The sequence below is a fragment of the Lissotriton helveticus genome, chromosome 4_1 (assembly GCF_964261635.1).
Source record: "Lissotriton helveticus chromosome 4_1, aLisHel1.1, whole genome shotgun sequence".
In the NCBI taxonomy this organism is placed as follows: Eukaryota; Metazoa; Chordata; class Amphibia; order Caudata; family Salamandridae; genus Lissotriton; species Lissotriton helveticus.
The window spans coordinates 2,070,220,827-2,070,235,359 of record NC_136063.1 but is presented as its reverse complement, the minus strand read 5'-3'; the positions used below and the strand labels follow the sequence as shown (position 1 = coordinate 2,070,235,359).

Sequence of the window (14,533 nt, the reverse complement as noted above, 5' to 3'; positions counted from 1 at the left end):
ACCTCCCTTGGTCTGCTTAGTGAACGAGGCTTGCGCCCCACCTTTGGAGAACTGGGATTGTTGACCCATCTGTCCTCTGGTGACTCCACGTGCACCTGAGCGACGAAAATTGCCGCCACGAAACTGTTGGGACTGCAGAGCCCCCATAGATTTAGCAGTTTCCGTGTCCTTCTTTATCTTCTCTAAGGTGGTGTCAACATCCGGACCAAACAGACTATCAGGATTGACCGGCTGATTCAGAATTGTCGTCTGAATATCCTGCTTGAACCCTGAGATGCGGAGCCAGGCTTGTCTTCTCAGCATAACGCTAGTGTTGATAGCCCTAGCAGCTGTGTCCGCAGCGTCAAGTGCACACTTGATGGCTGCGTTTGATATTAGCTTCCCTTCCTCAATAAGCATCTTGGTGCCTTCTTGGAACTGTGGGGGCAGGTGTTGTATAATTTGTTCTAGGGTGTCGTAGTGCGCCCTATCATAACGCGCCAGGAGCGCCTGTGTATTTGCGATGCGCCAAAAGTTTGCCGCCTGTGCAGCCACTCTTTTGCCTCCTGCCTCAAGCACTTTGGACTCCTTGTCCGGGGGAGGAGCTTCACCCGTTGTCTGGGAGTTGGCACGTTTCCTGGCATTGGCAACCACAAGAGAGTCCAGTGGCAACTGTCCCCGGATGTAGACGGGGTCCGCAGGAGCAGGCCTGTACTTCTTTTCAATGCGAGGGTTGACCACTCTAGCCCTCGTAGGCTCCTTAAAAATGTCTCCAGCATGTTTGAGAACACCTTTCAGCATAGGAAGTGTTTTTACTGTCCTCTCAGATATGGCAAAGGTGTCAAAAAGGAAGTCTTCCTCAACCGGGTCGGCATGCATGTCCACATCATGATTGGCCGCCGCCCGTTCAATTAGTGCATGAAATCCTGCTGAGTCCTCAGTCGGGGATGCACGTGCATTAAAGGTCTGCGGGTCTTGGCCCGCCCCCTGGGTGTTTTGGTCACCAGAGTCGTCGTATGAATCTGGTTGTACATCAGGGTCATCGATGGGGAAATTGTACTGTTCATCCTCATCATCTTCCTCACCCACAGAGTGTTCTGGGGAGGGAGTAGGGCTCCGTCTTGGAGGAGGCTGAATCGGCTCCGTGAGGCCTACGGCGTCAAGGGGCACCCTCTTCTTCTTCAACGGGATGACGTAGGGGTCCACCGGCTCCGAAGTGATCTTCCGTTTATAGAGGGTCAGCTTGCCGGTGGCAGCATCGATGAAATGCTCTGAATCGTCCACCGATTCGAGTACACGACGTGGAAGAGGGTCTGGCAGTGAGGAAACCTGCTTCGGAGCCGATTTCGTCGAAAACGCTTTCGGCGCCTCCTTAGGTGGCAAGAGAAAAAGGAGTTTCCCCGAAGGCTTAGCCGGAGCGTCCTTTTGCGGCTGCGGTGATGGCATCGGAGCCGATGGAGCAAGGGCCTTCTCCCTGATTCTCTGCAGTGACTCCGCAATAGGGGACGGTACACTGCCAGTTGGTTTTGTCGCCGACAAGGATGCTTTGAGCGGTCCCTCGGATCCGACGCCCTCGCGGGCCTTGTGCGGTTTGGGCGCGGAAACCTTCTTCGGGTCCTCCGAATCTTGAGGCCGGGGCGCCGACTTCTTGGGCGTAGCCTCTTTGGAGCCGACCTTGGCGGGCTTGGACGGCGCCGGAGCCGTTGATCCGAGCCGACTATCTTTCTTGGGGGCCCCTTCATCGGGCTGCGGCTTCGATTTCGGAGCGTCGGAATCGACCGACTTCCTCGGCTTCTGCGGACCGGAGGTCGACGGAGCCGACGGGGTGACGGGCACCGACTTCTTCACAGGCACGGCAGCCATCTTAGGAACACTCGAGTCCTTTGGTTTCAGTTTCGATTTCGGGTCGGCCATTTTAGGTGTTGACGACCCCGACGGTTTCAGTTTCGGTTTCGAAACATCGTGCCCAGCAAGTGAGTCCGAAGCCGGGCCTGAAGGCGGGGCTGTGGCTTGCGGCAACGGGTCCAGGGTAAGGCCGACAGGCGATCCCGTGTCCCGGTCGTCCTCGAAACTTTCGGGGCAGAGCTCGTCCGCAGAGCTGTCTGCCGCGGCCCCATAAATTTCATCGTCGTCTCCTACCTCTTCGACGTACTCGAGGACCGGACCCGCGACTCCGTCGCCGTCACCCGGATCCGCCTCGACCTCCGACTGTGAGGGGGAGATTTGTAGAAGGTGACCCTGGACCTCTTCTTCCGGGTCGCCGAAGATGTTCTCCGGATCCGGGGCCGCTTGCCTAGCTTCCAAGCGCACCGCGCGCCGAAGCTTGAGAGTTTTCTTGGAGCGGAACTGTGCACAGGCCTTGCACTTGCCGTCGTCGTGGTCCGGTGAAAGGCACTTGTTACACACAGGGTGTAGATCGATGTGTGGGTACTTAGACCCACAGAGCGGGCAGTACTTGAACGGGCTCCGCTCCATGTCCGTAAAGGCTTGCTGTCGTGTCGCGATGAGAAGGCCTCAAAGTTTAGAAAGCGAAGAAAACTCCGCTTATTCCGGCTTCAAGAGACGGAAGACTCGAGACCGAGCGCAGACAATACCGACGCAAGAAAATCGAGGCCTTTTGGCCGGTAAAAGATAGTTTTACTTGGTTCCGACAGTAAGACGTCGAAACCACATCCGAACCCAATGGCGGAAAAAAACAATCTGGGGATGGAGCCGATGCCCATGCGCACTGTAGTCCAGGGGAGGAGCCACCTATCTCAGGATACTTCGAAGACTCTTCCAGGACAACAATGTGCAATCATCCGAGCCCAACACTAGGCGGCGATCTAATGCTAAGATATGAATTTAGCAGCCCACATGCCTCGAACCTATTGTTGCTCCCAGGTACTGTTGGACGTGGGAGGGTTGTAGATGTGACTTTGGGTAGTTTAGTGAGAATCCTAAACTGTGCAGTAGGTGTATGGTCTTTGACATGTGGTCGGCACATTGCTGGGCTGTTGGCGCATGTATTAGCCAGTCGTCCAGATAAGGGTACACATGGATGTGTTGTCTTCTGACATGTGCTGCCACTGTAGCTAGACATTAGGTGAACACTCTTGGAGCGGTTACTCCAAATGGTAGGACTTTGAACTGGTAGTGTTGTCCTTGAATGGTGAACCTCAAATACTTTCTGTGAGCAGGGTGTATTGGTATATGAAAGTATGCATCCTTGAGGTCTAAGGTTGCTAGGAAGTCTCCCTTGCGAAGCAATGGTAAGACTTGCTGGAGAGTGAGCATGTGAAAATGCTCTGACAGAATGTACAGGTTGAGGGGCCTGAGGTCCAATATTGGTCTGAGAGGCCCGTCCTTCTTTGGAATTAAGAAGTATAGGGAGTATACTCCTGTTCCCTGATGTTGCAATGGGACTTGTTCTATGGCCCCCTTTTGCAGCATACTGATGACCTCTTGCTGAAGTAGCGTTATATGTTCCTGTGAAATAGGACGGTGCACGGGTGGTATGTTGGGTGGAGTTGAGGTGAGCTCTAGGCAATAGCCATGTTGGATAATTTGCCTGACCCACTTGTCTGTGGTGATATTTAACCAGACTGGCAGAAATTGTTGTATTCTTCCCCCGACTGGTGTTATGTGGTCTGGGGGTAGTGCTAAGAAGTCACTGTTTTGTGTTAGTGGAGGATCTATTTGCATTGCCTCCACGACCTCTTCCCTTGGTATTGTTTCCTCTATAACCACCCCTACTGGTGTTCTTGTTTTATGTGGATTGTGTGTTACTTTTGTAGTTGGAGGATTGCTGTGATGTTCCTCGTGCTCCTCCTCTATAATTGGAGCGACGAAAGGAGCCCCAGAGTTGTTGGGACTGAAGAGCTCCCATAGACTTTGCAGTTTCTGCATCCTGCTTCATTTTGTCCAGAATTGAATCAACTGCTGGACCAAATAAAAAGTCTGAGTTGATTGGCTGATTAAGTATTGTAGACTGGACTTCATTCTTAAAGCCTGATATACGAAGCCATGCGTGGCGCCTTAGCAGCACGCTTGTATTGATGGATCTGGCAGCTGTGTCTGCCGCGTCTAGGGCACATTTAATGGAAGCATTGGTGATGAGCTTTCCCTCTTGTATAAGTTCATTTGCCTGCTGTTTGTAGGGATCAGGTAAGTGTTGTAGAATTTCTTCTAAACTGTCGTAGTGCGCCCTATCATATCTGGCTAGCAAGGCCTGTGTATTGGCTATTCTCCAGGAGTTTGCTGCCTGAGCCGCCACTCTCTTGCCTGATGCCTCAAAGATTTTAGACTCCTTGTCTGGAGGAGCGGCCTCTCCAGTAGTCTGAGTTTGCACGCTTACGTGCGTTGGATACCACTAACGAACCTAGGGGTAGCTGCCCTTTGATGTATGTAGGATCTATTGGTGCAGCTCTGTATTTTTTCTCAATTCTAGGGTTTATGACCCGTGCTCTAGCAGTGTCCTTAAAAATGTCACTTGCATGTTTAAATACCCCTTTTAGCATTGGAGTGTCTTTACGGGTCTCTCAGATGTCGTATGGGTATCAAAGAGGAAGTCTTCCTCAATAGCATCAGAGTGCATCTCTACATTGTGGTAGGTTGCTGCTCTATCTAGTAGTGAATTAAATGCTACTGTATCCTCTGTGGGTGATGGCTTAGTAGGGTATACTGCAGGGTCTGTAATGGGCAGAGTCCCTTCAGTGTCTGGTTCCCCTCCTCCACCCCATGGCTGTGTGTCTGGCTCTGAAAGTGGGTTTTGTGGATAACCAAAACCTACATCTGCGTCCTGATCTTCATCAGGGTTGTAGTCAGAGCGTGCACGTGAGGTTGGGGCAAAAGGAGTAACAGGCATAGCCGGATTGATAGGTTCAAAGAATATAGGAGAGGTAGCACAGTCTCTTTCTTTAGTGGGATTTTGGGAAGGCCTTCAGTTGGTAGAGGTCTCTTCTTTTTGGTATAGACAGTTACTTTACCAGTTTTTGGGTCAATGTAGATTTTTGACTGGTTTTCTGTGGAGGGATCTGGGTGAATAAGTTCCTCTTCCACAGTCCTTGGTTTGGATGCTGTAACCTTTGTTTTTTGTTTTTTCGGATCGACGCTTTTTGTGGCTTTGACCGTTTTAGGTGGTTGGATCGATTTAGGCTGTTTTTCAACAGGTTTTGTAGGTTAAACGTCCTTGGCTGGCTTCACAACCTGTTTCGGACCGAGTGGTTTTGTCGGTTCGACAGTGTCTTTATGTTGTTTTGGAGCCTGCTGTTTTGGCTCGACGCCCTTCTTCGAGTCGATGGGCTTCGGCTCGACCGATTTCCTTTCGTCCACCATCGGTTTCGCTTTCGGGTCGACGGTAGTTTTGGGCGTGGGCCTTGTTCTGTCGTCGACCGGTTTGTTCCCCTTGTCGATACCTGATGCTGATTTGCTCGATTTGACGTGCTTTTTGGGGGTCCATTCGACGTGCTTCTGTTTTTGTGTCGATTCGACGTGTTTTGCCTTCGAGGTTGACTCGACGGCCTTTGACTTTGAGCTCGACTCGACTGTTCTGCTGTTCGTTGTCGACTCGACGGTCTTTGTTTTCGAAGGTTGTAGTGTTACCGTGGCCTTCGGTTCGACGTAATTCGGTCCGAAGACTGTATTGTCGATTAGTTTCGGTTTTGATGGAACCGATGTTGTGTGACGTGTCTCAGAGGGCTCTTTTGATATGTTCTTAGCCGGGCGGTATGGCGGGGCTGTAGAACGAGGATGTTGATCTTGGCTAAGGCCTGCTGGCGATGCCTCGACCTGAGTCTCTGATAGAGGTGTAGTGTCTATATGGGGCGGTGTACTCACGGTTCGCCCCTCATCGTCATCGGAGTCGTCTTCAACTGCTACGATGTCCTGATCGTATTCCTCGAGATCAACGATTAATTCTCCCTCTTCGTGGTAATATTCGGAGTCGGGCTCAGAGTATTGTCTTTCGTCTTGATCCGAGTCTTCGGCGCTGGCTAGATCTTCTTCGTCATCGAAGATGTTATCGGGTTCTGGTGCCGACCGTTTCATTTCTTGCCTCGCCGCCCGTCTATTCCGAATAGTCTTTTTGGATCGGAACTGGGCACAGGCTAGGCAGCTATCTTTGTTGTGATCTGGAGATAGGCATTTATTGCACACTGGATGCTTGTCTGTGTGCGGGAACTTAGAGTTGCACTGAGGTCAGAACTTGAATGGACTTCGTTCCATCGACGGACGGTCCACGTGGTGTCGAGAAGGCCTCACGGCCCGATTCGACGACCGGAGTGCAACAAAGTTCTAAAAGTGTATCGGCACCGAGGGCTGAACAATACCGACGGATCCGAAGGCCTTTTGAAGAGTTTTTCTTGTTTCCGAACTTGGAGAGTAGGAAGTACATCCGAACCCAATGGCGGAGAAAAACAATCTGAGGATGGAGAGGATGCCCATGCGCACTGTAGTCCGAGGAAGGAGCCACCTATCTCGTGATACTTCGAAGACTCTTCCAGGACAACAATGTGCAATCATCCGGACCCAACACTAGGCGGCGATCTATGCACAGATATGAATTCAGCAGCCCACATGCCTCGAACATATGATTATACTTTTCAAGACAGTTTGGTCAAAAGCAAGCAGGATGCATAATGACTTCTTACAGGATTGTAAACATGAGCAAATACACTTGTAATTACTTTTGGGTTACTTTTGATTACCCTTTTGATTACTTTCAGGATTACTTTTTCTAGTCCGTGTGATATGCCTAGATGGCACACTGGGACATTTTGTGGATAAAAGGCAAGTAAAACAGTTTCTCAAAACACGGTTTCTAAGGTTTCCATACAAAACCCCATCAACACTTGGACGTTTATCAGAGGAAAATAGTAAATGCAATCCTATGGGGAAAAATTAGGTAAATGTTTTTCAGGTAAGTAAACTGTCTTGAGCGTTGAGTTTCTGGGGTTAGAACAAGGCTTTCACCAGGGTGGAGGATGCACTCAAACATCCTCAGCAGCACTAGGGCAGCCAGGAGCAGAGAGCTGAGCCCAAGATTAGCCTATGGGGCTAGGGGAGACAGTCAGTTGGTGGCTGTTTACAAGCCTAACCTCTTCCCACCCTTGCCTTCCCAGATTCATTCCAACAGTACCGACCACGTCTGGATCGGCACACGGGAGCCACAGCGGATTTACTCGCTCCTCCGGACTCATGCCGGTTCAGCCTTAATCGTTACTCTATAATTTTCGGTTCATCGGAGCCCACACCCATTCGCCTGGCATTACCACCCTGGACTTCTCTGCTCAAGAGGCCCTTTTCGCACTGCTTTCCAACCCAGTCCTGAAGAAGATCCCGAATCAAGTGGATTGAAACGCCGTCGACGGTTCAGCGCGATCAGCTTCAATACAAGTGATTCACGAACGTACAAACAGAAATGTATTCGTCAAGTCACCTGAAATCATTTTTCGTTGTCTAACCACTTGCGCCGCTGCGGTGTTCTTCACCCACGTACACCTAGCACCAAGTACAATTTGGGTTGTCATCCATTGTTTTTATTGCTTAGAGTGCAGTGCTGTCACAACTGCCAATGACTTTGTTTTCCTCCCTTTTCGTTATATTCCTATAAAATGATGCCATGAGCACATGTAAGAACTAAAGAAAGAGTCTCCTCACTTCCTTCTGATAATGTTGTATACATATCATTTCTATACCAGTTGGGATATCATTTGTGTATACTGCTTACAAACAGGCCACAAGGTTGAGGGAGCAAAGCTTCTAGAGATGAGCTCAGGGCAAAGGTGAATGAAAGATAGCACACAAGTTGCACCCACAGTGGCAGCCAGGTGCAGGATCCACATTGATAGCCCTGGTGGTTTCAATAGGGAAGCACCGGTCAGAACAAACACTGCAGGTTTGGGCGCGAAGATCTTCTGGAGGTGACCACCAGTTAGAGAGGTAAGTTGGAATGTTGAAAAAAGCCAGGACACCGTCAGGTGGGCTATCCAAGACCACAGGGCATCGGGTGCTGGCATGCGCTGCTCGCTGGCGAGATCTATTGTTGTCGATTTAGCTTCCGAAGGGGGAAAGGAAATGTGCATGCGCCCGGACAGGCAATGTGAACGTATACGGCTCACGTCGTTTGAGCACAAGGCGCACATGGCGCGCTTTCACTTTCCTAGTTAGTTTCATTGTTGTTCTCTACTTTTGTACCCACCCCCCTCCCGTTGTTCGTGCACGTGTGCATGGCGCGCTTTCACTTTCCTAGTTAGTTTCATTGTTGTGCTTTACTTTGTTACCACCCCCCTCCCGTTGTCCATGTTCTCCTTCCTCCCGTTGTCTGTGCGCGTTCCATTTATTCCCAAACCCCTCCCGTGGGCTGCGTTTGCATGTCACGCTCCCCTCCCATTGTTTCCTGTTCCCTTTGTTTCCGCCCCCTCTCTGCGCTTGAGATCCTGTTAGGGTGTGACGGCAGAAACGCTGCTTCGGTCTGCTGAAGCCGAGCCTGGCCCTAGGCAGATTCCCCTCTCCTTCCGTGGGTAAAGTATTTTGCAGGGGCTCCGAAGCAGCAGTTCTTGGAGGGACAGCGGAGCAGAGGCGCTGCATGGAATCGGAGCGCCTGGGGCACGCAGGGGAGCCCGCTCGGCACTAGGTGAGTCATTCTATTTAATTCCGAGAATGACCATATGCAAATGATTTCAGCTGGCTCCGTCTCGACACGGAGCCAGACATACACATTCCTTTTACATATCATGTTTGGGTGCTTGGTTCAATTGAACCGAATCAATACTACAATTCCCAGAATGCATCTAGTTCAGGGCTTTAATGGCAATAGATGTCACCACCTTACTGTAGATCTTGGGGTACAGGCAACCTTCCCAGCCAACGAGGGTCTGGGGCATTCTGCCCTCAGTCTTCCCCAGACCTCTTTGTCCATCGGCTTATGAATCTGGCTGGCTACATATTGCAGCATCTTGTCAGCTGGTATCCAATCTGCGGAGAAAGGATGTATATGTCCACAGGATTTAGCACATCTGTCAAACCCACTGAATCCTGCAGTATCGTCCTCTGGCAGCCATGGTCTACTGGGGCCTGGTTCTTCACCAGAATCCCAGGCAGGGGTATCGGAGTCGTCCTTGGCATTTGCGTCTGCTCCCTGTGGAGAATGGGAATGCATCTGGGGGGGTGAACCCAGGTTGGAAATTAAGCGGCTTCAGGAAGGCTTTATGCAATCCCTCAATGCGTCTGAGGGTGGCGAAACAGCAATAGCTTTGGGGCAGGTTTTTGAAGCACCTTTGCCCCTAAGGGTGCCTGTGTCACCTGGAGGCGAGTGCCCCCTATGTTACTTGCCAAGAAATAAAATGCTGTATTGGGCTGTAAATTCAATAGTTTGTCTACTCAAGGGGTCCAAGGCTGATGAGATTGCTCTCTGTAGAGAAGCATCAATCGCATAAACCAAATACTCATGGATGGAAAAAGCATCTGCTCCTGCTCCACTGATTCCCAATACTCATTCTCTGTGCTTGGCATGGACCGTCAAGTAGGATAGAGGAATAGTAGCCACAAGCTTGAAGACGAAAACCCAAGCGAATACCAGGGAACAGTATTTAAACTTGCCAGTGCTTGCCTGCTGGTACCAGAGTGTGTTTGCAACTGCCGAGAGGAAGGTCGAGCTTCCCACATGCCCTCTAATTAATATGGGCTTTGAAAGTGAGCTTCGCTGAGAAATAGCTTTAACTGGAGCTGAAAGAGAAACAAGCATTTGCAATGCAATAGGTCTCGCATTTACGAGAGTTTGAACTATTGACATTGCAAATAATAATGCCTTTAATTTTTGTTTTAAAAATATAAATAAAAGGCATTGTTATTTACAATGCCAATAGCTGAAACTCTCGTAACTGCGAGACCTATTGCATTGCAAATGCTTGTTCTTACAAGTTCCGGTCGCGATCAGGGGGGTATCTTCCAGATAGGGGCTGCAGGCGTCATCAGGAGACTTGAGGTAGGTCAGGGATCACCAGATCCCAGGTTTGGATCGCCGGAAAGACCTCCTCGTGGTGTTGGCCACTCGAACTAGGGCTGTGGGCGTCAGGTGCAGAGTGGTGCAGACTCTCGGATTCAGGCGGAGCCAGAGTCTGTTGGTGAGCAAATCCAGTGCTCGCGGGAGACAGTCTTTTTAAGGAAGGCAGGGCAGGTCCTCTGAATTCTGGGGGCTGCTGGCTGCAAGAAAAGCAAGGATTCCACTGGAACAGGTCGAGGTCAGGACAGGCCGGTAGGGCTGGGGCCGAGGCAGTTGGTGTCCTCTTCTTCCTTCAGCACGCCTCTTCTGTCCTCCTTTTTCTTCTTGCTTGTCTGAGGAGGCAAGGTTTGGGATTGCCCCTAAATACTATATTTAGGGGTGTTTCAGGTAGGTCCCAGTTGGGACCAATGAGGCCCTGCCTTTGGAGGAGGGCATAAGCCTCAATCTGGTTGGCTGTATCCCCCCATCTTAATGGAATCTGCTAATGTTGCTCAACTGAAAAGGTTAAATACACTGAGTGAAACTTTAAAAGTTAAGAAATGTATTTTTTGTGAAAAACAGCTTTAAAACCTCATGTGCTCTGAAGGTGCTGTTCCGAAGAGCTGGAAAAAAGAGGTGGCTCTCAGCGGTAACAGTCAGTAGGGTGCACTGTGAGTGGCAAAGTATCCTGGAATCTTAAAGGGACATTATTTTCTTCACTCTTCACAAGAAAAGCTCATCAGGCTGCATTTATTTATATTCTGGATGAATGTTCACCTTTCTGCACATAAAATGCTGCAAAGTAAGCTTAAAATTGGCATTTAGAGTTATATTCTCCCAGAAGAAGAAGAAATTGAGCCTCTGATAATGGGCCATAGGGTGCATCACAAACAAAAAGAGATATGAGGAATATTTGTACTAAGTCTAACCACTAGCAATCGCTTGGGGTAGCATTCCAACCAATTTCTCTGTTGCCTACCATGCCACCACAGTTTAGACCCACACAAATTCAAATGAATCACAACTCTGCTCGAATAGGAACAGTCCAGCCTGAACAGCCTGCTCCTCCCTGAACAGAAACATTCCAAGACCTTTTTTATACCTTGATTGTGAATTATCAGTAGTGTGTAACTTGGTTCTAGTGAGTGAGGGAGCTAGAGACCCATGTCTGGACATGACCTTCGCACTTAGGCCAGCACATCAGGGGGAATTCTTGTATTAGGCCTAACCACTGTCAAATCGCTTGAGGAAGCATTTCAACCGTTTTGGGGTTTTTTTGCACACCATGCCAGCTCCATCTGGACTCAACCTTATGTAAATTAACCTTGACCCTACTGCAATAAGAACAGTCTTGTTCAAACTACCAGGTTCTCCATGAACCAAAACCCAAGACCATTTCACCCCGATTGAAGATAGACACTCCGGTATAGCTTGGTTCCAGCCACACAGTCAGCATGGAACCCATTTCTCTGCATACCCTTGCAACTTAGGGCAGAATATTAACCACACAGTAATTAAAGGAATGCTTACAGTAAGTATAACCTACTAGCAATCCAAAACAGTAGCTCTTGAATTAAGAATCGGCTAATTGGGCCTGCTAACCTGAGAGAGAAAGTTTACACTTGGTTTTACCACAGCAGAGCATTAGTATTATGTCTCAAACACTACGCACTCTGAAACACAATGCCCCAAGACCACAAGACAAGGTTTTGCACGAATATTTTTAGCTAATTTTTAGGTAGTCTAATAGAAATAAAAATAACTCTAGGCTGTGAACTTTGAGCTTAGAAAACATAGTTAAGGGGTTAATTATCTTTGTTGAAAGAAAAGGCTATATGGCAATTGCATCTTGACATAATTTGAAGACTACCGATGAGCTATTCATACCTGGGAGCAGCACTGCAGGAGAGAGGACCCATATCATGGAGATTGGAGTCTAGGGGTCTGCAGAGAGAAGAGAAAAAGAAAGGTTATATAATATTAATACTACTTCATATTTACTGTTAAAACAATCAAAATATCCATGCATATGGGTGGGATCCTGGAATATATTTTAATTATCATTTTAGTAAAATGTACTCAAAATGCATAATTAAGAAATGTTTATTGGAATTGCATTTAAACACAAAAAACACATTGGACTGATAATTCTGCTAATTACTTGCTATACATAACAAGCATTTGCAATGCAATAGGTCTCGCATTAGGAAAGTTTGAGCTATTGGTCTTGTAAATGACAATTTTTTTATTTATGTGTTGGTTTTGAAAATAGCTAAATTAATAGCTTTGTCATTTACAATGCCAATAGTTATAACTTTTGCAAATGTGACACCTATAGCATTTGCAATGCAACATGTTTTGTATTTACATGACTTAGATGTATTGATATTACAAATAACAATGGCTTTTAATTTTTTTAAATAATTAATACTTAAATAAAAGGGATTGTAATTTATAATGGCAATAGCTTAAACTTTTGTAAATTACTTTTGTGAAGTTTATGTTCAGTGTATTTTATTGTGACGAAAATCCAAGAACAGAAGTGAAATATTAACATCTTTTTGTGACATTTGTAATAAAGCTTGAAACATTGAGAGAACATATTTGAACCAGTTGTTGTTGAATGGTTGCATAGATTGATGTTATGGTGGCGAGTGATGTTGTGGTGGCGAGTGATGTTGTGGTGGCGAGTGATGTTGTGGTGGCGAGTGATGTTGTGGTGGCGAGTGATGTTGTGGTGGCGAGTGATGTTGTGGTGGCGAGTGATGTTGTGGTGGCGAGTGATGCTGTGGTGGCGAGTGATGCTGTGGTGGCGAGTGATGCTGTGGTGGCGAGTGATGCTGTGGTGGCGAGTGATGCTGTGGTGGCGAGTGATGCTGTGGTGGCGAGTGATGCTGTGGTGGCGAGTGATGCTGTGGTGGCGAGTGATGCTGTGGTGGCGAGTGATGCTGTGGTGGCGAGTGATGCTGTGGTGGCGAGTGATGCTGTGGTGGCGAGTGATGCTGTGGTGGCGAGTGATGCTGTGGTGGCGAGTGATGCTGTGGTGACGAGTGATGCTGTGGTGACGAGTGATGCTGTGGTGACGAGTGATGCTGTGGTGACGAGTGATGTGGTGGCCCCGAGTGATGCTGGGGTGGCCCCGAGTGATGCTGGGGTGGCCCCGAGTGATGCTGGGGTGGCCCCGAGTGATGCTGGGGTGGCCCCGAGTGATGCTGGGGTGGCCCCGAGTGATGCTGGGGTGGCCCCGAGTGATGCTGGGGTGGCCCCGAGTGATGCTGGGGTGGCCCCGAGTGATGCTGGGGTGGCCCCGAGTGATGCTGGGGTGGCCCCGAGTGATGCTGGGGTGGCCCCGAGTGATGCTGGGGTGGCCCCGAGTGATGCTGGGGTGGCCCCGAGTGATGCTGGGGTGATGCTGGGGTGACAGCGATGCTGTGGAGGCCCCGAGTGGCGCTGGGGTGGCGCTGGGGTGGCGCTGGGGTGGCGCTGGGGTGGCGCTGGGGTGGCGCTGGGGTGGCGCTGGGGTGGCGCTGAGTGATGCTGTGGTGGCGCTGAGTGATGCTGTGGTGGCGCTGAGTGATGCTGTGGTGGCGCTGAGTGATGCTGTGGTGGTGCTGAGTGATGCGGTGGTGGCGCTGAGTGATGCGGTGGTGGCGCTGAGTGATGCGGTGGTGGCGCTGAGTGATGCGGTGGTGGCGCTGAGTGATGCGGTGGTGGCGCCGAGTGATGCGGTGGTGGCCCCGAGTGATGCTGGGGTGGCCCCGAGTGATGCTGGGGTGGCCCCGAGTGATGCTGGGGTGGCCCCGAGTGATGCTGGGGTGGCCCCGAGTGATGCTGGGGTGGCCCCGAGTGATGCTGGGGTGGCCCCGAGTGATGCTGGGGTGGCCCCGAGTGATGCTGGGGTGGCCCCGAGTGATGCTGGGGTGGCCCCGAGTGATGCTGGGGTGGCCCCGAGTGATGCTGGGGTGGCCCCGGGATGATGCTGGGGTGGCCCCGGGATGATGCTGGGGTGACAGCGATGCTGTGGAGGCCCCGAGTGATGCTGGGGCTAGGAGGGTGCAATGAGGGTTGTTGTGATGGCGAGTGATGCTGTGGTGGCGAGTGATGCTGTGGCGTTCAGTGATGCTGTGTTAGCGCATAGTGATGTGGTGGCCCCGAGTGATGCTGTGGAGGCCCAGAGTGATGCTGTGGAGGCCCCGAGTGATGCTGTGGATTCCCCGAGTGATGCTGGGGTGGCCCCGGGGTGATGCTGGGGTGGCCCCGGGGTGATGCTGGGGTGACAGCGATGCTGTGGAGGCCCCGAGTGATGCTGGGGTGGCGCCGAGTGATGCTGGGGTGGTGCCGAGTGATGCTGGGGTGGTGCTGGGGTGGTGCTGGAGTGGTGCTGGAGTGGTGCTGGAGTGGTGCTGGAGTGGTGCTGGAGTGGTGCTGGAGTGGTGCTGGAGTGGTGCTGGAGTGGTGCTGGAGTGGTGCTGGAGTGGTGCTGGAGTGGTGCTGGAGTGGTGCTGGAGTGGTGCTGGAGTGATGCTGGAGTGATGCTGGGGTGGCGCTGGGGTGGCGCTGAGTGATGCTGGGGTGGCGCTGAGTGATGCTGGG

At 50.5% G+C, this 14,533-nt stretch overlaps 1 protein-coding gene across 3 annotated transcripts in view; it reads right to left on the bottom strand.

Annotated features, from left to right (window-relative positions):
- STAG2 (STAG2 cohesin complex component) overlaps positions 1 to 14,533 on the bottom strand; it is a 1,493,174-nt gene that overhangs the window by 1,229,390 nt on the left and 249,251 nt on the right. For all 3 annotated transcript variants that reach the window (XM_078688751.1, XM_078688750.1, XM_078688752.1), the window contains one exon: positions 11,828 to 11,884. In XM_078688751.1, coding sequence (XP_078544877.1) covers positions 11,828 to 11,884 — 57 coding nt within the window. The remainder of the gene's footprint in view (positions 1 to 11,827; positions 11,885 to 14,533) is intronic.